General features: G+C 35.2%; 1 protein-coding gene across 2 annotated transcripts; it reads left to right on the forward strand.

The window, feature by feature from the left end:
• Nucleotides 1–1,201: 1,201 nt before the first annotated feature.
• MS3_00001576 (uncharacterized protein) lies at nt 1,202–24,681 on the forward strand (the record flags this gene model as incomplete). 2 transcript variants are annotated; one of them, XM_012938500.3, is made up of 10 exons in its annotated part: nt 1,250–1,523; nt 2,851–3,020; nt 3,055–3,144; nt 4,355–4,567; nt 12,777–12,860; nt 15,262–15,583; nt 16,658–16,839; nt 19,715–19,943; nt 21,111–21,295; nt 24,449–24,681. In XM_012938500.3, 9 exons carry the CDS (start codon nt 1,250–1,252, stop codon nt 21,242–21,244), a joined length of 1,698 nt encoding a protein of 565 aa, XP_012793954.2. In that variant the 3' UTR covers nt 21,245–21,295; nt 24,449–24,681. The 2 variants fall into 2 exon arrangements, with proteins under 2 accessions (XP_051072885.1, XP_012793954.2); XM_051209041.1 differs by having other exon boundaries at nt 1,202–1,523; nt 2,851–3,144.
• Nucleotides 24,682–26,307: the final 1,626 nt, after the last annotated feature.

Genomic DNA, 26,307 nt, shown 5'->3' on the forward strand with positions numbered 1-26,307 from the left:
CTTATCCTAGCCAAAATATGGTTCATTCTGCTACACTGAAAGAAGGAGCTTCAATCTTAGGAACAGCGCCGAGCACGATGTTTTTCACATTCACTAAGTCGAGTTTCATTACCAGAAAATTGGAAGCCACCTCACACCACGCCAATTTTCAAAGGAGGTGGACACAGCGAACCCTCAAGATACAGGTTGGTAACACCTCTCTCAATATCCTCAAAAATTATGAATTTCCTAATTTGCGATGGTATGCACGACCACTTACCATCTGTAACCTTCTCTTCACTCCAAATGCTCGGTTTCAGGAACAGCCATTCTTGTATAATCCACCTTCTGACCTCGGTGGACATATGGACAACCATCTTTGATCACATGGGGAAAATTGACGTCATTTACCTTGATTTCGCAAAAGCTTTTGATAGGGTCAACAATATACGTCTTATCAATAAGCTCAAAGCATGAGCATCAAATCACCTCTAATTCATTGACTCACTTCATATCTAAAAATCGACATTTTAAGGTTAGGGTTAACTTCGCTTTCTTTCAGCCTATGGGATGTCTTAGTGGGGTCCCCCAGCGTTCAGTACTAGGATTTCTTCCTTTCTTGGTTTATACAAATGATCTTCTACAACAGATATCGTCTGACTTATTACTTTTTGCTGATGATGTGGAACTTTGGAGAGCGATACGCAACCAAGAGGACATACTGGCACTTCAGAAGGACCTGACTCAACTTCACAGATAACAACGAACTTACCAATTACGGACTTTACTCATTAGAGTACAGGAGTCTTAGGGGTGACCTTCTAGTGACTTACAGAATCCTGAACACTTTTGGACATCCCCTTAAACACCTACTTATGCTTAGTCATAACACAAAACTTAAGGATAAAACCCAGAAACTGGAGGCACAGCAAAGCAGAACGGACTGTAAGAAAACCTGCTACTCCTCAAGAGTAGCCAAATTTTGGAAATCGCTACCGTCTGAGCTAGTCTAAGTGACTTCCCAGGAGTTCTTTAGGAGATGACCAAAGACAGTATCCCACTATAATTTACCAATTCCTTTTTCTATTTTGTTGCTAAATATACTTAAGTTCTGACCTGGTTACATCGATGATCCACTGCTACCAGATACGGCAGCCTGTTCAGCAAAAACTTCTATTCAATCCTGAACCATTGGGATCATCTGAACTTAACCCCCCAACCATTTGAGCCATTTGAATTTGGTTCTTCAAGGTCACTGATATCATTTGAGATGCTTAATGTTAACGTGGGAGTGCTGGGACATGTCGACTCAGGAAAAACGAGCCTAGCAAAAGTCTTAAGCACTATTGCTAGTACTAGCGCGTTTGATAAAAATCCTCAGAGTAAAAAACGAGGTATCACGCTTGATCTTGGATTTTCTTCCTTTGTCGTGGATTCGGCGGGCTACCCTTTTATGCCTTCTATAAGCGAAAACTTCGAAAAGGTTCAGTTTACCCTTGTTGACTGTCCCGGGCATGGGTCACTCATAAAGACGGTTTTGTGTGGTGAGTCACCTTGTTTTCGTCTTTATCCCGATCTTTATATTTTGAGGGAAAATTGTACTAGGTTTATGGAAACTTTCAGGAATCTGCAATAAGAGAGCTTTATTGAAATGCAAGGAAAACATAGGAATTTTGTTTATGCATGGTTGTTTTCCTCAAAGTAGCTTGAAACTGGTTAAATCCCCAAAACTTAGGGAAGATCTTCCTTTTTGGGTCGCCCCAAAATTTCTCCAGACTTTGGGAAAAACTACAAATTTCTATTTGATTTTAGAAAAGCTCAAAAATCGGAAATTGGGATACTTTACAACTACAGTCCCTCGATTTATCTGCCATGTTTGCTGCTAATTAATTGTGATATTTACCGTCTATGGGATTGGCAAGTATCTTTATTCCTTCAGAATCCTTAAAAATCTAAGGATAACCACTTCCGTTCTAATTTAAACTGTAGGGCTTAATTGTGCCCATGTATTGCTTTATACATATATAGAATCCTAATTAGGCCGTCGTGTATCCCTGTATGTCGTCATACGTACAAAATATTTTGTTATGATGCTTAAGTCCAGGTAAACATAGTGGTACCAAATGTTTTAAGTACCATAGCTATACTTAAAACAGTAAGTATTGAATTAAGGTGTTTTTCTTGGTTTCACTTTTTGACTCTTGTCACTCAATGTTTGTATGAACACTCACTATATAATGTAATCTAGATCGGAAAGGAAATTGAAGTGATTATGTTGTACTTGGGTTCATGGTGGTGCCATCCCTTATGACTACTTTTTTCTCTTATCGACCTTGCAAACAATCATTGTCTTAATTACTGCATTTTAACTCAAAAACGTTAGTCTAAGTAGCGAAAACTACGTATTGACTATACGCAAATGAATAAATGATAAATACAAGCCAAAATTTCTAGTGTGAATCATTGTAAGCCAAACAACACTTTTAAGTATTGTGAATCTTCGGCTGTCTAAATTCAGGATATTTGGTGACTGTTGGCTCTAAAAATTTTAAGCAACCATACTATCAGATAGTTTAAATAGTAGTGAAACATCGACGAAACTATGTTAAGTGGTTGCTTGTTTACACTGTTTGTGTTATAAAACTTCGGCAACATAAACGAACCGGTTTTTGCAGTGCTTTACTGTAAATCCAATTCATTCGTTTTTCTTGTTTCCGGGTATATTTCATATATATGGAGTATCCTATCCTTTAAAGGTAAATTTAAAGCTTTGTCACTAGATTTTACTTTTTAAAGCTAGTTTTTCTGGGCGGGTGGCTTATTCTCAACGATAGACTATAGTGTTATCATTATTATTATTCCAAATTCTAGGGTCCCAAATAATCGATATCGTCATTCTTGTTGTCGATGTCACTAAGGGTTTTCAAACCCAAACTGCCGAGTGTTTGGTGATTGGTGAGATAGCTTGTGAGAAAATGTTGGTAGTCCTCAATAAGTGTGATTTGTTACATGAAAATCAAAGGGACGAATTAATTCAGAAGGTATTGTAATTTGCTGTGATTATACTGCTCAAAGATGAAAAAGCGTATCCTAAAAACGTTGGAGAATACAATTTTTAAACAGTCGGAAATTGCAGAAATTTCAGCTGCTCCTGGTGGTGTTCAGGTATAATATCAATTATTTTCATTTGTACATGTGTAACATGTCTGCACCCTTCTCTCTTCCGAAGTCATTTCTTATCTAAACAATTCTAAGATTATTATTGGCGCTTTTTTATCAGTCAGTAAGCTACAACGTAGGACCAGGCACATATATGCTTTTTTGTCATTAAACTTCACTTGATAACGAGTTATCCAATTTATAAGTTTGTTAGATGATAATCAGGACAGATATCTGCTTCATTAATATTCTTGTTCTTTTGGCAGTAAATAGTATTTTGTCCTTTGTTTTATCATCTCAATGCACGAGATTCTATTGGTTTGTATTATTTATTTTATCGGTTGTTGCACTATCTTCATATTATGGTTTATTAAATAATCTTGGTGCCAGAGTTTCCAAATGTGGACTTGTAAATAGCAGTTTGATAGTTAAGTTCGTGAGTCAAAAACATTGAGATAATCGTAGACAGTTTACTCATGATTTATATGTATGTGGGTCTGAACGGACTCTATACGTACTGAGCTCTGAGAATCCAAACACTGCGTCAATGTTTCTTTCTGCATCTCTGTTCTATTCCATTTTTGTTGGAGATTTGTCTTATAACTTTATCGACTACCAAACATCCGAATAGGAATCACTTTTCCGATATATGCTACACGTAATTGTATTTTTATTTCGGGATATAAAAAATATCTTGCCTAACTGGTGATGTCAGGAAGTTTTAGCTTCAATCTTTGTTTAGCACTTTCATCTCAAACAAGAGTATATCATTAGTAAATTATTTATAGGTTTTTCAGTCGGAAAACTTCAAACCGTATTCGCATTTCGAATGACTAAGGATATATGAAGTTGTTAGCCATCATTAAAAATTGATAAAACTAAATTCCGTACTAAGCTATTGTCTCCCCCGTTTATGGTGTTTAGGTGATTTCACCTGGAAAGAAAATTAAGTATGGACTCTAACGACATATTTTATAAAAACTTCACATATTTAAAGAATCATGGTTCTAATAATTTTCCTAACTATTGTCTCATTAAATTACTACTAGAATCAATTTCCTCCAAGCTGTAGGCATGGTTTATTCTTTATTTCGTCTATATTACTATATTATTCTTGTTTATAGTATATTTACCTTCGTATTTACCGTTAATTTGTTACTATCAAAAATATTTTGTTTAATTCATTAGGCGGTACAATTTATAATTTGTGTAACAGGTAGAATTTACATCTGAACAACGTACAAACAATTCACAAGAAATTAAAAATCTAATCTCTTTATTGGCACGATCAATACATGATCCAACTGAGAAGCGTAATAAGTTGAAAGATATGGGTTTTGTATTTGCTGTGGATCATTGTTTCACAATTACTGGACAAGGTACCATTCTTACTGGAACTGTGCTATCTGGGACTACAAGTGTTGGTCAAGTAACTTGCACATGTTTGATATTTTATTTCATTACTAATATTTTAAGCTGATTTTATTTCATTTTACTCAAGTTAGTCATTTCTTCTACTGAGTTTCAAACCCAACATTTTGGTGTCCTTTATTACGTCTTATAACCGCTAAACAACATCGTATAACAAATCACCAGTCAGAATCCTGATTCTAATTTGCTTTTTTGTGCGTTTACTTTTTACTCTACAGTTTAATTTCTCGGATTTTACCAGTGCACGTCTGATCAACCCTATCAACCTTGATTCAACAGCTAGTCCCCGTTTGTTCACGATTGTCTAGCTTCTGTCTTCCCCTACCTTAAGATCTAAAAGTTATCAACCAGCATCTACTACATTATATTTCAAGTAGACGTAGTCTGTGTACAAGCATATCAGACCACTTCACACCATGAAATGAAAACTAACAACCATACACGGTCGAGCCAGAAGTGGTTTCGAGACTGAATAATAGACTGGGAACAAATTAGGAATAGTTAGCCATACAACAGTGGTTAATAGGTTAATAGAAATCTTATGATAAAGGGAATATGTGTGCATAGTAATCGATTTACTCAGTAGTTACAGAAAAAAGTTATAATTAATAATAGTTCGAGAAAACTAGTCCCATCTTTTACAATATCCGTTCCTTTAAAACATCTCTCACGTTAATTTTTTTCAGTTCTACTTATTTTTCTTGAACTTTTTGATCACGCCACCCGGTCGCTAAGACCAATACTAATCGAGTTTCTGTTCCAGGTCCCTCAAGAAGAAATATTCTTCCTCCTTATGGGCAGCCGCGAAGGGATAACTCTCTGCATGTTATTTTATTTATTTGAACACATATATATTGGTACAAAGAGGTACTGAATACACATGCGCCACGCAAGTCACTTGATTTGTGTGTGGGCTCTGATACTGCTCGGGTGCCCAGACCGAAGCAGGTGGTTTACTTATGGGGCCACACCCGGAGCCTTCAACCTGAGGGTTTGATCCACAAGGTAGTGGAGCAATGTCATGAGACGCAGTCCCATGGTATCAGGTGACCAATAATTGGTTCATACGCCATTTTATCCCTCAGGTTCCCGGAGCCAGTCATGTGCACCATTGATTTAGAATCAGGGTTTTCCAACTCCCCTAGATAGACTGTTGTTGTCCACCAACCCGGTTGGAGCGTCGGACATTGGCTTTTCGTTCTGAAAATGAGGTTATCAAATACGACTACTAAATTTTGATGAGTTAATCTATCGATTAGCATAATAGGTTGTTGCTTACTTGTAGTAAAGCTTACCGACAACACTAACAGTTCCAATAGTGGTGCTTTTGATGACTGCCACTATTATTTAACTGTGGATTCGTTTGCGCGTCAGATTTCTCTTGATATTTCCGTTGCAAGAACTTATAATAATAGATTCGGTTAACGAAAACATCATTTAACACCAACTTCTGTACAATATCATCGTTACTAAGGCTACAAATTCACAAGGTCAAAGTCTACTCAATCATCCCGCTAGCTTACAAATTGAATAAAATCGTTTCGCAACTTACAAAATTGGCTACACGTCTCTGATGGTTTTAACTGAAAAGAATTTTCACTGCGTCCAACTGCAAAGTATTTTTTGGGCAATAGAAAATACTGCCAAAGAATATAGTAATACGACCACTCCTATTGGAATCACAACTTGAAACTTTGATGTAAAGACATGTCCTTTCATAAATCACTGCAGCTATGAAAGCTAGTGATCTGAGGGACAGACGGTGTTTTGAAGCTTTCTAGCGCCGGCCTGCTCGAATATCTGGGCAACCTGTTCATCCCATCTAGATATTTCAACAAGTTATCTTTTTTATTTCGTTTTTAACACATTTTTATGTTCCTTAGTCGCACAATCTATTATTATTACTAATCGATTTATTCAATATTATATTTTCGAACAATGTAGAATCCTCAGCACGAGGTATTTCAACAAGTTTCCTTTGCAAAAGGACAAAAAAGTGGAAAAAGAAAAAAGCGAAAAAGATCCCAATCTAAACAACGTTTTAAGACTAGAAACATGTCTAAGAATACAGGTTATTGACTAAGTCGATTCTAACAACCTGTTCGTCACAGAGTATATTTACTAGATGAAGTATTATAGAACTCTTATACCTTTAATTGTGTGTGTGGATGTTAATGAAAATACATCTCGGTTTACCAGAAGATATACAAGGAGAAATATATGAATGAAAGAGATGGTTAGTATCTAATAAGATAACACCTGCCAGCAGTTTCAAGAACTTAGATGTATTATATCTTAGTGAAGATCTAACTACGAGTAACGTCTGAGACCTATTAATGGACTAATCTTATTTATATACTCTTATGGTATAAATATTCAGTAACTAGATTATGTATGTCTATATTCCCCTTATTATAAGCTTCATTTTGACCTATAGATTATTATTGTACGATTTACTGTTTCTAGGTTATGCTCAGTTTATTAATTACCGTCTCTCACGTTCGCAGCCACTTTTTGGCTTTATTGTGTATGGATGTTATTTTCTATTTTATGGTGCGTTGCGGTCTGTTTGTTTGGTATATAAACCCAGTATATCTGAAGTAAATGATTCGATTCGATTCGATTTGCACAGTGGAGGCTGTTATTGGCATTCTGGACTCAGCTGGACGGGCTAGGCGAACATAGGACCAATAGGACACTAGGCTGCTCATACCGGTCGGACGTCACTGGTTTAGTACAGTATAAGAGCGAATAAGTCGTATTTTGATTGGCGAATAGATTACGTGATAGCTAGCGGCTCATAAAGTCACGACAAGATGTCTGTCCACAACTATATTAATAATGACCTCAAAAGATTCATCACACACCTTGCTAACTTCCTTCAGCACTCTCCGTAATACAGCAAAGTCTTTTTCTCAAACGCCCGGGAAAGAATAATGAAGAATAGTAAAGTATAGCATGAATTGACAAATTGTAAGACTGAATGTCGAGTAATCCCAAAAGCACATAGCCTCTTTATGTAGTAAGCCAGACGGAAAACTTTCTTCGATAATAGTAAAACATGAGAAGACCAAAAGAGATCAAAGGAAAAAGTAACAACAAGATAATTGACTTTCTACACTGTGTTTATCAAAGAGTCTCCAATGGCACAAACATTATGGGATCCCAACATGGTGTTTAGATGCCGTTCATGCCTCATGCTAAAATTAACAGCTTTACATTTAGACGGATTAAGTTGTTGGATAGTGCGTACTTATCACACTAATTGTCGAATTGGTTGTAGATGTTCTGAACGATTATACAAGTGCAAACTGTGTAACTATTTGTGGACCTCTCTTGTGTCACCGATCAATACTCAGTAAATATTTGATATCTAGTAATTAATGCTACTGTTTTGTTTTTCTTCAGAATATGACTATCGAAATAACCAAAGAGAATAAACGGAACAAATCACTTCGGTATTTGTATATTGTAATTCCTTGGTCGTCTCATTCTTTCTTATGTGTGTCGGTTGTGTGATTTGGAAATGGTTGCATAAAAGAAGTAATTAATGATTCTCAGAAATGTCTTGGGATAGAATCAAAAGCAGAAATATAGTCCAGAAAAGCGCATCGAACATACTTCTTACGCTTTTCCGAACTGAACACTATATTGTGATGCAGAACAGCAACGGCATCTAAGGTGCTTCTTTTGCATCTGTAAGTAAATTGACACGGATCAATGTGCTCTTTTATTGCAGGTTGAAGTGGGAGTATCAATAACTTTTCCATTGTTTTGTGGAGAGATGAAGTTATTGCTATGGGTCTGAATTCCACATTCTTATCACCAGATACTTTCTTAGATATAGGGATTATCTTTATCTTTCTCCACATTTTCGGTATGAGATTGGCTGAGAAGGATCTGTTAAATATAGTTGTGAACGGATAACATAGGACGTCAGTACATTTTTAAAAGGAGGTTTAGGATACCATCAGATCCTAAACATCGGGATGAATTAAGTGACTAGAGACATCTTCGGACATCAGTTTCAGTGAAACTAGGAACACAGCTATTCTTTAAACCTGTGGATGAAGGGAGCATTACATCAGATGACTGACGTATAGAAGACTTAGTTAAGTTACGAACCATAACCAACTGAATGTTCGTAACTTAACTAAGTCTTCTATACGTCAGTCATCTGATGTAATGCTCCCTTCATCCACAGGTTTAAAGAATAGCTGTGTTCCTAGTTTCACTGAAACTGATGTCCGAAGATGTCTCCAGTCACTTAATTCATCCCGATGTTTAGGATCTGATGGTATCCTAAACCTCCTTTTAAAAATGTACTGACGTCCTATGTTATCCGTTCACAACTATATTTAACAGATCCTTCTCAGCCAATCTCATACCGAAAATGTGGAGAAAGATAAAGATAATCCCTATATCTAAGAAAGTATCTGGTGATAAGAATGTGGAATTCAGACCCATAGCAATAACTTCATCTCTCCACAAAACAATGGAAAAGTTATTGATACTCCCACTTCAACCTGCAATAAAAGAGCACATTGATCCGTGTCAATTTACTTACAGATGCAAAAGAAGCACCTTAGATGCCGTTGCTGTTCTGCATCACAATATAGTGTTCAGTTCGGAAAAGCGTAAGAAGTATGTTCGATGCGCTTTTCTGACTATATTTCTGCTTTTGATTCTATCCCAAGACATTTCTGAGAATCATTAATTACTTCTTTTATGCAACCATTTCCAAATCACACAACCGACACACATAAGAAAGAATGAGACGACCAAGGGAATTACAATATACAAATACCGAAGTGATTTGTTCCGTTTATTCTCTTTGGTTATTTCGATAGTCATATTCTGAAGAAAAACAAAACAGTAGCATTAATTACTAGATATCAAATATTTACTGAGTATTGATCGGTGACACAAGAGAGGTCCACAAATAGTTACACAGTTTGCACTTGTATAATCGTTCAGAACATCTACAACCAATTTGACAATTAGTGTGATAAGTACGCACTATCCAACAACTTAATCCGTCTAAATGTAAAGCTGTTAATTTTAGCATGAGGCATGAACGGCATCTAAACACCATGTTGGGATCCCATAATGTTTGTGCCATTGGAGACTCTTTGATAAACACAGTGTAGAAAGTCAATTATCTTGTTGTTACTTTTTCCTTTGATCTCTTTTGGTCTTCTCATGTTTTACTATTATCGAAGAAAGTTTTCCGTCTGGCTTACTACATAAAGAGGCTATGTGCTTTTGGGATTACTCGACATTCAGTCTTACAATTTGTCAATTCATGCTATACTTTACTATTCTTCATTATTCTTTCCCGGGCGTTTGAGAAAAAGACTTTGCTGTATTACGGAGAGTGCTGAAGGAAGTTAGCAAGGTGTGTGATGAATCTTTTGAGGTCATTATTAATATAGTTGTGGACAGACATCTTGTCGTGACTTTATGAGCCGCTAGCTATCACGTAATCTATTCGCCAATCAAAATACGACTTATTCGCTCTTATACTGTACTAAACCAGTGACGTCCGACCGGTATGAGCAGCCTAGTGTCCTATTGGTCCTATGTTCGCCTAGCCCGTCCAGCTGAGTCCAGAATGCCAATAACAGCCTCCACTGTGCAAATCGAATCGAATCGAATCATTTACTTCAGATATACTGGGTTTATATACCAAACAAACAGACCGCAACGCACCATAAAATAGAAAATAACATCCATACACAATAAAGCCAAAAAGTGGCTGCGAACGTGAGAGACGGTAATTAATAAACTGAGCATAACCTAGAAACAGTAAATCGTACAATAATAATCTATAGGTCAAAATGAAGCTTATAATAAGAGGAATATAGACATACATAATCTAGTTACTGAATATTTATACCATAAGAGTATATAAATAAGATTAGTCCATTAATAGGTCTCAGACGTTACTCGTAGTTAGATCTTCACTAGAATATAACCCCTCTTTTTTTGACGCATTAAAGATAAGAACGATCGTTAGGGTTTATTTTTGTTCAATTAGCTGTCACTCTGATGCGTTCGGACCTTGTTGGGAGTGTTTTATACGTCTTATTATTATTAGGGTTATCTTTAATTTCATTATCCCACTCAGTTAATATATTTAATGGTATATTTGATTTAATAGCATTTCCTGTGTCCCGCTCTTGTCTGATTGTCTGTATCTGGTTTGCACGTCGCGCTCATATCTTTTGTCAAACTTTTACTTCATAGATAACTTTCCCCTTTTTTTCGTATTATGATGCCAAACTTCCGGGTTGACTTTACTCGCGTGAAATCTCTTGCTATTACCGCTTGTCCCACCCTCAACCTTCTGGTCAATGTACCATGTCGCTTGTTGAATAGGTGTTCCGTTCGTTTGTTCTTGCAGAGGTTGGCTCTAGGTTTTGGTTTCATTTGCTCTATAGGTGTTCTAATCTTTCTTCAAACAATTGCTTCTGCTGGACTTTCTTGATTATTTCTTGCTGTTTTGGGTGTTGGTAGGTTTGTAAAAATCGTTGAATCATCTCTTCTATTTCCCCTTTTCCCTCGGCTTTAAGCAGTGCTCTTTTAAACGTATTGACGAACTTCAACTAAACCGTTAGACTGCGGATCGTATGGGGATGTCTTCATATGCCTAACGGCGTTGGCGGCGCAGAACTTCGAAAATTCAGCGGAGGTAAACTGTGGTCCATTATCAGACACCTATCTGTCTGGACACCCAAAGCAGCTGAATACTTGTTTCAGTTTTTCGATAGTAGCTTTTGTCGAAAGAGACTTCATGTAGTGGATCTCTGGCCATTTTGAGAAGGCATCAACGATCATCAAGTACTGTTTCTCGTTTATGGGACCGGCGAAATCCACATGCACTCTTGACCACGGTTTTGTTGGTGTCTCCCAACTCTTCATTTCTATCTTGGAAGGGGCTTTGATGGCTTTTGCACATGCGGAACATCTTTGAACATATTCTTCGATTTGAGCATCAATATTCGGCCAATATACATAGCCACATGCAAGTGCCTTCATCCGTGTTACCCCTGGGTGTGCAGTATACAGTTTTAACATCACCTTACGGCGTAAGTTTGTGGGTACAGTTACTCGATTTCCAAACAACAAGCCACCCGTCCATGAGTGATAGAGGATTTCGACGGTGAGAATACTGTTCAATATTTTGTTGAATTTCAAAAAAGTGTCGTCAATCCTACTTAATATGATAATGTTCAAGAGCGTACTGTTTTTATTAATACAAGTCTAAAGCAACAATTCAGGACGTTATAAATTGTATGATAGTAGCACTTCAAAAAGTTTGTAACATCTTGTACAGTGATGATGGAAACAATTGTATTTACAGGGTATATTTTCCTGTCTCACGAAATGGCATATTATCTCTGTGTCGACTACGCAAGCAATCTAGTACTGTATGTGGAACTAAGCAACACATTGAAAAACAAAATAGTTTCCAGACCCATGGTTCTAGATATTCACAATTACATTCTACTCTTCATTGTTTTGAGTAATAAAAATTCGTTTCTAATCAGCATTAGTTCAAATTAAAATCTGTACTGTTGAGGGGCCCTGGAAAAAACGAAACGAAACTATGTAATAAACGTTTCAGTTTATAGTAGTTCTCCAACTGGTGGTATCATCTATGTCGTAAATTATTTGCCCTACATAATCAATTCTGACAGTCAGCAACAACGTAGAACTTCGTACGTACGTACATCACTTCGAGTTGCCATACCACATTATCACAGAGATACAATTGTCGATTCAAATCCCATAGTGGTAGAGGTAGTAAAAGTATAAGCAGTGATCGGAAACATTAGGGTTTGAAGATGTTATTCAAGGAGTATAATCCAATGACAATTCGGAAAGAGAAAAATAAGGGGCATGACGAATTAAGATCAGGATTTGGGAGAACACAAATTGTGCTATTGCGAACGATTTTGAGCCATGTCATTCAAGGTATATAACCATTGGTTGCTATCATCTCGCGGATCCTAACCAGAAAGTCTACACCTAACAACACGACTCAGACCACTTGTCAGTGACTTTTACACCAGTGATTTAATAGTCTTATTACACTAGAGGATTGGTCTTTACTTATGATTTTCGTTTCAATGTTAATGTATGACTTATTTATTTTTTAAACTTAAGATTCTAAATTTGTCTTCTATTCATTATCTTAATAGACCATTGGTTTACCTTATCAACGAATTCAAAAGAAGATTAAATCTATTCAAGTATTTCGTCAGCCAATTCAATCAATCGGACCAGTATGTTATTTAGTTAAATATTATTATTACTAAACATTTACAACTAACTAGATTCCTTTTTTGTTTAATATGAGAAATGTGCAAGTTAAAATTTGCATGAAATTTTAAACTCATTTTAACAGATTACTAAATCTAGTAAAATGTTATAGTCAAAGTCATCTCCAACGATAGGACCAGGCGCATACATGCATCAGTCCAAGTTGCCACACCTGATTAGCACAACAAGATGAACACCATATTCATAGAAATAGTTAATTCAATGATAGTAATATATAAAAGAAGGATCGTATATAAAGATATAGTACAGGTAGAAAGAATTACTACGTAGAAAGCTATAAAGCAATTTTAATCTCATAGTTTAAAGGAAGACAAAGAGTGTATACACCTACGCCATTGTGATCATTTCTGAGCCATATCACCTAGAGTTTCCAACAATTAATTACGATAGTCCGGTTAAAGCGCTGGACATTAATTTTTCGTCCCGTCAATTTCGTAAACACCACCCCACTTCGCGATATCTATCAACATATAATATTCATTGTCAATAGTTTAGTACCACGAACTCTAAATTACTGTTGTCTGGTCATTTATTGTTTTTCTCTTATCCAATGTGTAGTTGATAAGTCTTGCGGATTAAACGCTATATTCGTCTCCTAAGCTATTCTGTAACCCCAAGCTAGAACTATACAGCGACCTGAACACGAGAGAGGAGATGCAAAGTATGCGAGAAGTAGTTTACTCCAAGGTTCATTTTAATGCAGAAAATACAGGGTTTTTATAATATTCTAAATGTCCTTGGGTTACTAGAAGATTCTGGAATGCTACTAAACATAGTAGCAGTGTAGCAATCAGCTAATCAGAACCTCTGCATGTGACGTTTCACTTCCTTGATATTTTTGGCTAAAACTTCAAGTGACGCCGATTGGATGAAACGCTTCTTAGTGTTTCCTGATGCTTGCTTGTCTTTTGCAAGCAATTTTCTGGATCACTCCAACAGTAATACATGAAGGTGTTGGTGAATGTTTTTCTTCTGCATATCTCTTCAAACATAATCAAGTTTATTAGATTTTACTTAGTTATTCTAAGAAGTTTTATACAGTTCGTCTCTTTTTTTTACCAAGTTACTGAATTAACAATTTGTGGTAAGTTTTTTTTAATAAATAGTTCCATAGTATAAGTTAATATATCATTAAGAATTTGTCATTTCCCCTATGTTGATATCCAGGTTAACAAACGATCAATTTCTATAACTTTATATGCATCCTGAACGGATTGTATCCACTATAACTGGTTCGTCCAGTCGATGAATTCCAAATAGACAGTACCTCACACATCTTAGATTCCATTCTGATATATGTAAAAAATATATAAATCATAAGTTAGTAACTGTTAAAAGACAATTAGATGTGTTTTTTCCACCTGTGCTTCAAACAATCATGAGTTATTGAAGATGTTTCTATAAAATGATATTGGTGAGTTGAGGTTTGACCTACTGCATTTGCATTAAGCAATACTATAGTAGCATAGTTTCAATACTTCTGGTATATATCTATATCAGTATGGTGTTGTGAAGATTATTAAGTTTTTGATTGAAATCATGAACCGATCGATGTTAAACCACCAATAATAATCTGGAAGAACTGGATGGCCGTTTCGTCTTGTTGTGGCACTCTTCAGCTGCGCTCATCCACAGCCTCGCTCGTAAGATTTGAACCCAGGGCCTACGGTCTCGCGTGTGAACGCTTAATATCTAGACCACTGTGTCTGTATTCAACAGCGTTATTGTCTAACCTCAACCAATCCACGAAATAGAGCAACCATCTTCGATTATACTGAGGTAAATATCTGTCTCTACCTGACATGGATTAGCTCCACTGGTCATGGCTTCTCAATAGAACTCTGAGAATTTCCCCACAAAGCTAGTCACTATCTATATATAAATTATTATTTCTTGCTTTTAGGTATTAGTTTTCCATTTAAAGTAACGGTGAGACTATAATTTATGAACGAACTAATCAGGTATAAGTTAACAGGTCTCGGATTTCGGCACGAAATTCACCCATCCATTTGGTTAAATAAAGTTATGGCATTATAGCTGATGCCAGTTCATGATGAAAACTCTCAATCTAATTTTTAACCTTAACCATCAACTGTAAATCATAGTTCTAATTCCTTACACAAGTTTATCAGCCTTACTTGGTCCTAGTTATTAGTTGGACACTCCCATGATTTATGACCCTTATTTACTCTTAGTCAGTAGGTGTCCATTCTCAAGGTCAATTTAGCGTCGCTCAAAGGTCATCCATAAACTATCGTTCTCACCAAAGTACCAAGTTGATTTGAACCTTTTTATCTAACGTTTTCTTCATCATCACCATCTGGTTTTATTTTTATCTTTTAGGGTGATCGTGCTGGTATTTGTGTATCACAATTAGATTCAAATTTATTAGAACGTGGTCTTATTGGTGATATAACTTCAACGGAGAATTTAATTCCATGTTATGCATGTATATTAACTTGTATTAAAAAAGTATCCTATTTTAAATCATCTATTAAAAGTCAATCACGTTTACATATATTTATTAGTCAAGAAACTGTATTAAGTAGTTTAACATTTTTTACTAAAATAAAATCGGATAAACATTTAAATAGTATAGAAAATTCAAATGAATTTGATAAAACAACAATGTATAAGTATGTTGATGAGATTTCTGATGAAACAGGTTAGTTAGTTTGTTATTATGTTTCTATGTATTAATATAAGATACAATTGACTTTGAATAATTCATAAACAGTTCTATTTTGTATATTTAAATTTATTTATTCAAACACATAAACATTGGTACAAGGAGATACAAAATAGATATGTACCACATAAGTCATTCTATTTCTGTGAGGGGCTATAATACTGCTCGGGTGCCTAAACCGAAGTAGATGGTTTTCTTAGGTGGGCCACACCTGGAGCCTTCAACCTAACCGTCTGATCCACGAGGCAGTGAAGCAACGTCAGTGACCAGTGACCAACAATAGGTTCATACGTCATTTGTTCCTTTAGGATCTTGGAGCAAATCCATGTGCATGCTTGGTATGGAATGAGGGTTTTCCAACTCCCCTAGGTGGACTCTCCATGTCCACCTACCCCATGAAAGTGTCGGACATTTGCTTTTCATCCTCTCAATTTTGTAAACAACAGTAATGCCACGAGAAGGCCGTGAGTAGGACTTCCCTGGCAGTGGTTGTACGCACGTGGCCATGTGAGAGGGAGAGCGGACTCTCGCCCGTACCAGGGCATTTGGCGAGGTAATTCAATTTGTGGATTGGCAATACTTAAATGGTAATAGAAAACCATCTGAACTTTCACTTGTCATCCTTTTATATCTATAGGAGTGCTAATTTAAACGTATATACAAATCCCTTGATATTGTTTTACTTGAATCTTCCCATTGATGTTTTAGGACTGAAATTGATCAGTCTCTTATTGGCATATGTGCATACTGTGCGTATGCCTCGATTGATTTTTTTTACACTACTTTATTGACTATTAATCGTATCTAATATATTTCTATTTTCCGGTCATATTGATTGATATATGTGATATTCGCCTACTTAATTCCTGCAACATGAAGAATAATGTGAAAGCTTCATTTCTTTTGTTGTCCAAACGTACCAAGTTATTAAGGAAAATAATTATCATTTAAGTGAAATGGGATAAATCATTCATTCTTAATTGAATTTTATCTCTTGTGTTAATCTCATATTTTTTTTCCTTTTTCTCCCCCTTATTACTTTTAAATTAGATGATAATCTTTATTTGTTATTGGAATTTGAACATCCAGTTATTTGTCCAATGAATGGATTAGCTATTGGCGCTAAATTAGATACATATTCAATAACTAGTTGTCGTATCGCTTTACATGGACGTGTTTTAGTACAATTAAATGATTCAAATTATAAATCAAATTATTTAAGTAAATTACTTGTACGTTTTTATTTTGTTTTCTGTTTTTGTTTCTTACATTAACATGCTTTATCAACAAGGCTTTTAATTGATGATTAACATAAGTAGTATATGGTGGTAGTCGTGAACAGAAGGTCTGGCAGCAGAGAGACAAGAGGGATCAAACAGTAAAGAATGGAAACCGAATGCAATTTGTATGAAAATGCAAGAACAATGAAGTCTGAGTCATTTTGAGACAATTGATGGACATTTCGCAAATTAAACATTTAATTTATGATTGTCAGATTTTATTAACAAATCCTGTTATTTTGTGTTCAATACATCCGATTGTTCCACCCGTATACTGTTCACTACAGTACTACCAATTTTCACATATATTTAGATAGGTGACTCTGTATAGATAATATATGTGTTAGGTGATTGAAAGTAGTCAATTGAAAGTCGTTAGACTTGGGTTTCGCGCTGGTTGGTGACACTTATTAGCAAGGTGCACTTAAAATGTTAACAAAACTGGTCTTTCTTAATGGGATTCGAGTCAACATCAGTATGCAACTTCACAATATATGATATTACCATTGAACTATTCTGGTTACAAATGACTTGTAGGACTGAGATATTTACAATAGCAACCAATGTCTAGCACATAATAACGCTCTAATTCTACCAGTTAGGTTCCTCAATATTACAGACATATTTTGATTGGAATCTTTGAAATTGGCTGTAACTCTCTCTGAAAAAAAGAAACTACTGAATACAATATCGAGTCATTACAAGTTGGCAGCCACATTACAACTTGATCAACAATATTATTTCAGGTTTATAGGGCTAGACGGACTTTTATTACCTACCTACTGCAATTAATCTACTATGTAAAAGTATATGTGAGTCTGATTGAAAGCATGATTTTGCTTCAGCTTTTCTCTATCCTTTCAATGGTTGTCAACTCAGATAATCAATAATTTATCTACAGTTGCTTAACACTTATAAGGGCATTTCGACTTTTGATTCCTTGATTTCCTAGTATCATTACTTCTCTCATGTTTGTGGGATTTATTAATTATTAACGACACACAACATCTGGTTCTTTGACTTTTGAATATTTCCAAGTAAACTCATAATTCAGTGAATGAGAACACAAAGTGAGGATAATTGAACGTATTTTAATACAAAATTATAGAACATCTTAGTAAAATCTGAGAATCATACAATAAATACTTCATTTGCAAAATGTCTTTCAATTGCCTCAAACTTGATTGTTCCTTTTGCAAACATAAGTCAATCATCTTAAACTTCATTGTTCTTTTGTTCCCACAACAATCATTCTTTCTTTTCATTCTCTTCTTTGATCTTCATAGACCCAGACATTTCACTTTCGATTGATGATAGATACTACTGATATCTGTCGATATCACTAATACTACTAGGACAATTGGTCTGTTAAAATATATAATTAACGGGATATCATGTATTGGAGTTGAAAATGAAGAGGAATTAACCTCTACACGGTGAAACCGTAATTTATAAACCACCTTTGAGCGACACCAAAGTGACCTTGGGCATGTCCTCCAACTATCTAGGGCTAGACGAGTGTTATAAACCAGTGTGAGGAAATAGAATTATGATTTATAGTTGATGGTTAAGGTTAGGAATTAGATTTAGGGTTTTCATCACGAACTGACATTATTTAAAATGCTAACACGCTATTTAGCCAAATGGATGAATGAATTTCGCGTCAAAATTCATAACTTGCTACCGATTATAAGCAAAGATGGATAGTGGCTAGCAGTGGAATCCAGGACGCGCGTTTCGTCGTGTTTTGGGACTCGTCAGCTGGATGTACCTGCATCTCAGAGTTGATGCTCACTCTGGGACTCGAACTCCGATTAGTTCGTTCATGAATTGTTGTGTCATTGAATCTTGTCCTAAAATTGCTTTCAATCGAACATGCATCCTTCATGAGGTTTTGTTTTGCTTTATACAAATGCACTTTGACAGCTGAAGCCCTACATATATGGGCACACTTAAACAACATGAATAGGAGAGATGGCATATACTTTTTTTTTACTTAGTTCACTATCACACTGATTATTGACCTTTCTCATATATGAATAGAGGTTGTATTTTAGAAATTTCTGTTTACTAAAGGCTATTTTATAGTTTGAATGTAGTGATAGTTACCATTTTGTAAGTCTAAATATTTTTCCAGTCAAGCCGAACAGTTTTTGATGTTTTGCAGTTATTCATATATGGTATCCCACGCATTCAAGTCTTTTTCTCATAATTATCAGAAAAGGGTTTTATGGATATTATGGTAGTTTCAATAGTTGAGTTCACGAGTAAATTGAAGCTAGACCATCATGGAAAACCTGGAAGTACTGGACGGTCGTTTTGTGCTAGTGTGGGATTCCTCAACAGTGCTCATTGACAATCCCACCTCGCGAGATTCGGACCCAGGACCTATCAGTCTCGCATGTGAACGCTTAACCTCTAGATTCAGTGGTCGAGATTTTTCTCATTAGTTGTAATTTTCATTGTTATGAGTATCGAATGTTCCAGTATTTCAGTTTTTACCATTATAGCCTAGTTATTTAATAGTGTACTTAGTTTCTACAAGTGCTCTTTTTGACATATATTTGTTTCTCTTGTAAGAATAATTTGGGTTTTGTGAATCCACACCATTTGAATACCACCAATTCGAAAACAAGAATTACTCTCTAAGTAATCATCGTTTAATCATACCCAATGGAGGTTACTGATGAGATTTTCACTTATCTAACTCAAACGATTCATACTTTTATACCAAAGACTCAGGGATTATTTTGGAAAAATCGATAATCCTAATAGTCTTTATCATACTTGATCTTTTCTGGTGTCATAATTCTAACTCTTTTTGTAGGTATGTAAATCTAAAACTCGTCGTGGTCAACTTGAACGAATTGTTAATCCACGAATGTGTATTGTTCATGGTTTATTTAAACGTGAAACGAATTGGGAAATATTTGTTGGTTTGCGTGCTTATTTAATTATTAAATCACATGAAGATTCTTCTGATCATATTCAACGTATATATGGTTATATTGAATCTAGTTTTGGTCAAAGCGGAAAATGTCGTTTAGCTCTAGAAAGTATGTTTATTTAATTCTATATCTTGATCAGTTTGAACTATTCTACTCATTTACCAAGTACAGAATCGTATACTTTACTTTAAGATACATTTCGACTATCAGGATTATTGAATACTACATGGTTGTCTAAACCAAATTAGATGAAGTTCGTTTCTAACTTGCTACTTAGTGTCTAAAAGCTAAACGCCTTGACTACTGTGACACTTTACTTTAAACGAAGTGTATTAATTTTGGTTGATCATTCAATAAAGTAAACACTAAAGAAGCACAGTTGACCTTGTGTTACTATCCGTTTTGTACACGTTCTTCAGTTAGGATGTCTTATTGTCTGAACTGATAGTAAGTTTATGAAATGATGGTAAAACCATTAAATGACGCATATTTTCAACATGTCTCCATAACTGTGTGGCAGCTATTTGGTTTGATTGTTTGAAGCATTAATATTTAAGAGGGTTAAGTTTATCGATTAACATTTTGCTTAGTGCTTCTACTGTTCGCGTCACCTCTATCAATAACATGGTACCATTAGTTTATGGTTTGAATGTTCACATGTTTATGTGTAATTTTGACTTATTTTTCACTTTCTGATTCAATTTCATTTAAACCCATAATCCTTTCACATAATTTCATCTTATAATCGGACGTGTTGTCGAAATATCTATTTTTCCTGAGAAAACATTTTAATTTTGATCTGTTGTTACTAACTGCCAGAAGTTTTTAAGGAGTTATTAACACAGAGAGAGATGTACCTTACTTTCATAAATGTCAAAAGACTACAATTGTTTCCCTCAGTAGCTTTTAAATGTAGTGAACGAGTGAATTCTTTTTCTATGTGTCTTAGTTACTGTAGTTCAGGAATTGAATGAGAAAACAGTCACTTTATTAGGTGGATGGTTGCTTACTAATCAAACCACCTAACTTTCAATTACTGAATTACGTGTTTGAATACCACTTCACTCTGGCTCAGGTATCTGAGGCTTCTTAGTATATACTAAGTAGAACGCTTATTTTTATTTTGTATTCAGATGTGTAATTAAATAAAGTGAGTACAGTAATTGTATATGGCCTTTTATTAACTTCATTGTATTCAGTTATCATTTATATTAGGAAAACAATAAAACCACATCCTACACAATCACATCTACTTTTCTCATATTCTTCATTTAGATGATCTTCCTGATGAGATATTGGCACAATATTCTTCAAAAGCTGGCAGAAAACAAATATCACAACCGGATATTGAAGTTATACTTGAATTCAAAAAAAATATATTTGATCCACAACGTCGTGTTATCCAATAACATAGATTGTGCAATACAATGGAATAATGATTATTTCACTATAGTTTTGAGGTACTTTTTATAAATGTATTTTTGTATTTTTTTTTCTCCTTTCAAATTGTCCAGTACATTGATGTCTAGGTAACTGTGTTTTATAATTTTATCGTAAAAAGACTTTGAATGAATGTGGTTAACATTTTTGTAGACCAGTTCAAAAGAATCCTTTAGAGAATACTTACATAGATGTTTTCGAATAGGGTCCATCATTTAGGTGATATTAATATCAAGGTAAACACATTGTGTTTATTTCATGTGAATTGCTTGTTTACAAATGTACCTTTGAAAAAAACCCATTGATATATTATGTGATTACATATCTGTAAACAATCTTAAATTATATATCCCTTTAAAAATTCTTAAAGATTTACTATTATGTACTGACAAAGTTCAGTTCACTTTTGAAGGTGAATACTTTCGTCAGATTGATGGAGTTGCTATGGGTAGTCCGCTAGGACCATTATTAGCAGATGTATTCATGGCACATGTTGAAAATCAGACTGATGACCTAATCGGAAACATATCACTTTATAATAAATTTGTGGACGATATCTTAGTTGTTTGTGAGAGAAAAGAGGATATGTACTGTTTACTAAATAAACTTGACACTCTCCAAAACAATATTAGTCTCTCATGTGAAGAGGCGAAGAACGACCAGCTTACCTTCTTAGATATACTTCTGAGTAGACGAGAAGATGGCTCAGTCAAGCGATTTATTTTTAGAAAACCAACGTGGACAGGTCAATATCTTAGTTATTATAGTTATTGCCCTGTAAAATACAAACGTGGTTTGGTAATGTGTTTTTTCAACAGACTCGATAATATTTGTACAACCGACGCCATTGATGATGATGTCAAGTTGTTAAATAAAACGTTAGTAGAAAATGGCTGTCCTCTGAAATTCATAAATAGATGGAAAGTACATGGTACTGCGTGACCTACTGTAGCCTTACCGTTCAGAGGTGATTCAAATAGCGTTTTATTGAAATAAAGACTTAAATCAGTCATCAAATAAACGTATTGCGCAGCAAAGGTCATCATCAAAGAAAGAACAAGGTGCATGCTTCATCCAAAAACTTAAAAGACATGAAAACGATTATGTCACATCCCACTGTGTTTACCGATTTAGATGTGTGTGTGGTCACACATACATAGGGAGGAGCAATCGTGATCTCAACATTAGGGTGAGTGAACATGAACCCAAATGGCTGCAGAAACAAATACAATCAGGTGACCCAATAAAGAGTAGATGATAAACATCCATCATCCTCTATCGCTAAACATATAATTGAAACAGGTCACAAGACTGATCTAAATTCAGATTTTGTGGTGTTGTATAAAAGTGTAAAAGGGCGTATACTAAGGTTTATTGAAGCCTTAGCCATACTAAATTCTAACCCTCTTTGTGCATTCAAAGACAGTTTGTTCTTACCTTAAACCTATCCTTGTAATATTGACTTATTAGCCAGAGTGATTAGGCTTCGAATTGTGTTCACATTATTATTATTACTCTTCTCATTATCCTTATCTCTTCTTACCCCGTTTCCAGTCTAGTTGACCTTTTATTTTTATATATGAATGCTCTAAACAAGTACGTGTGATCAGATTGTTCGGAATGTGTCACATAGTTCTGATAATCTTCGTCTTCTAATTACATTATCGAAATCATAGATAGGTCTAAATGAATGTAACTTGTTATATTTCAGGAAACTCTGTAAGTTGGAGTCGAAAGAAATATGTTTTAGAAAATGGGAGTATTTTTTTGCAGATGACTATAATATTTACAAACAAACAACAATGTAAGGACATGTATAACTTTATAGAAAGTTCATTTAATTGGTCGTAAACAAATATCTTGTTGCCATTGTAGTTTCACACTCATGCGAGTAAATCTATCGAGTTTCTATTTAACATTAAAGTGATATAGGTAGTAGGTTATATATTTTTGTTATTGATATCTGACTGGGTTTTCCGAATTCTATCAAGGGTGATTTATAATGAAGTCGACCCATCTAAGTAAGAAGCTATGCTAATGTTATTGTTTCTGTAAAAGAACTTCTTATTATGGGTTTCAAAATTCTAAGCCTATGGTTGTAAATTTGTTGTAACGGGTGACAGCAGGTTTTGATAAGCAGCGTTTTATATCGATCGATTTAGTGACACGTAATGGACGACCTAGAGTCCTGATTGGCCCTGCTTCCCTGTATATCCCAGCCAGTTGAGTCCAGATGGAAAATCACAGCCTCTGAGATATGAATATAATTCAAACACGCTCTGTTTATATACTAACCAAGCAGACCACATCGTACCATAAAAACAGAAAACAACATTTACACAATATTAAACAAGTGAAGTAAATATCGACCAATAGGAAATATACATTTACCGTCCAAGGACAACATGCGGTATGGCAACCTGGACCGATGCACATAAGTGCCTGGTTCTACGTTGTAGCTGACTGACTGACCAAGGACAACATTCGACTTAACATGATAACTATTGGTCTATTTTTCTGCACATCCTAACAATATTCATTTCATTTTTCATCGAATCCTGAATGAAGCTACATTAAACTGTCAAACTTGTGTTTTAATGTTATGGAACTTTTGGATGTTTATGGTATTTCACGTAAACGTGTTAAATGAACATGATCGCATATTCATTTTGCAATACGACAACCAACTGATCATGTGACTGTCAAATACATTAGTTCAATTCTATCGGTCAACTTATGTTGTATGCTACCTATGTTGACAAATATAAATGGTTCATAACACCAGAAGTTGAATATCTCTCATAATAACATATAACTGGAGATGTTAGGAATGTAAAAACTGGGTATTTGTAATAATAATAATCATTTGACGAACCATGAAATATGTAAAGGACAGCTAAAGGAAGATGTGCAAATAATCTATTTGATGTATAGCTTTCATATTTTACGGAGACGCTTTTTAATTTCTCATTAAACAATAAATTGGTCTTCCTACATGAGTTCTCTGTTCACTACAAACTTGTGATTAATTCGAATGCCCTTCATATGAATCCTAATATTCCTTCGTTGGGTTGTTTGTTGATTGTATCCCATTACTATTTTGATCTATTAGTATTTGAGACACGCTAACAAATTAACACCGGATGTTTCGTGTTCATTTTAATACGGTACAGATCTAACTAGTCCAACAGTCCTGAATTTAATTCATTACGATACAATTGCCGGATATTTTGTTGCTCGTGTTTTTTTATTCTAATGCAACTACTGGTGCTGGTGTCAATATGAATCCAATCATAAAGAGGTCTAATTCTGCTGTTATTCCGGTCTGATTATGCATTCGTTATATACTACTGCTGTATATGTTAATGAATTCAATTACTGAAATATATATTCAAGAGCGTTTGTTATATTCTGTTTCTTAATTCACTGGTAATCGCTTATGAGGTTATGGGACATCAAAATGTTTTCTGCCTATTGTCTCTACCTGTTGCAATGGTACAATATGATCCCTCTCTGCCTTCCACAAATCTGATCTAACTGCATTTTGTTGTAGCCTTAGTTCAACCGAGATAATTAGTGATCCGTAGCACCATTTCTAAATCCTAGTTACTTTAAGTGTACGGAAGATAAATGAAAAAGCAACAATGTATAATTGCGCGAAACTTTGTAAGGTGAATTTTAGTATTTTGTGCTACATTTACAGTTGCAGTGGTTAATAAATCATCGAAGTAAATAATCCTGTGAGTCATCGACGTTTGTGCTGACCTCATTAGCCTCACAAGGTCACAAGTGAGTGTGCTGTGCTGCTCATCCCTCGCAACTACTAGCCAGCTCAGATCAAACTTCTTAACATACTCAGTACTTTGTATATATATCTGGTTTTGCTGGGTTTGGTATCTTTCGTTCATAAGTGTTACAAACAAGTTTGTTGTGTTAGCTCTGGACGTTTGTAACATAGAAGGTTTTGCTCAATTTATACTAAGATTTATGCGGATAGCTCTATATCTTGAAGATTGTAGACCATGAACGAAAATAAAACATTTGAACTGGTCATCCTATGTGGATCACTGCTTAAAAGTGCCTGCGTAAGTGACAAGTTTGTTAAGTTCTTCCACTCTAGGCCTTTTGCGTTGACATCACATAACGATAAGTGAAAACTAATCTCCCAAGTTCTGAAACAGTGTTTCTTGTGCGCCTCCAAAGTTGCAATCATGTGTCAAGCACGAAAATATGGTACTTTGAAGCCCTTTGGTTCTAATTTTACGCATCAATGGTCGTGATTCATATACTCTATTCTGGTTTTCAGAAGCAAATCCTCCAACGTTTGAAACAAGCCACAGACAGTTTCGGCAGACGGATTAAACGAAAATATCATCGGCAGTTTATCCAACTAGTGAGGAGCACGAAGTAGCAGCTTGATTAGGTTTTGTGGTATGTTGACGTTCCGACGAAATTTCTACCTGCTATCGAAGCAACGATTTCAAGTTTGATTCAACATTGTTTTAAAACACTGTTCTCCATAATGTAATTTCTTAAAACAAGGCTTATCTGTGAAGATTGCGACTTGAGCCAAATGCTGATTTCTGATAATGATATGACTGATTGGTACAACTGCGAGTTAATTCTACGTGGTACTTATCGCATTAGGCCAACAGATCCATTTAGCGCTTCAGCCAACACAATAAGGGCGACAAAAGACATGTCAGTTGGCACGAATCGTGCTCCAGAATAGTAATTACATGAGTTCGCTAATAGAAAAAGGACCGTATTTCATAAGGTGGTAGTAGCGACACATCAAATATGTAGAGAGAAATTTTAGTTTACTACTGCTATTGAAGAGTGTTTTAATCTTTGTGCCACATAGTTTTGGTTCCAATTCTCCAGGTATTCTTGGCCTTTGTTTGTGTTATTTCTGATTGCGTATAAGTCTACTACACTGACGACCTCGGGTGGCTTATCAGCTAATATGAAAACCTTACTTATCTACACAACATTTAATGATACTAAGTGACGAAAAAATAATAAAATCACT

This window comes from Schistosoma haematobium, chromosome 1, assembly GCF_000699445.3.
Source record: "Schistosoma haematobium chromosome 1, whole genome shotgun sequence".
NCBI lineage: Eukaryota > Metazoa > Platyhelminthes > Trematoda > Strigeidida > Schistosomatidae > Schistosoma > Schistosoma haematobium.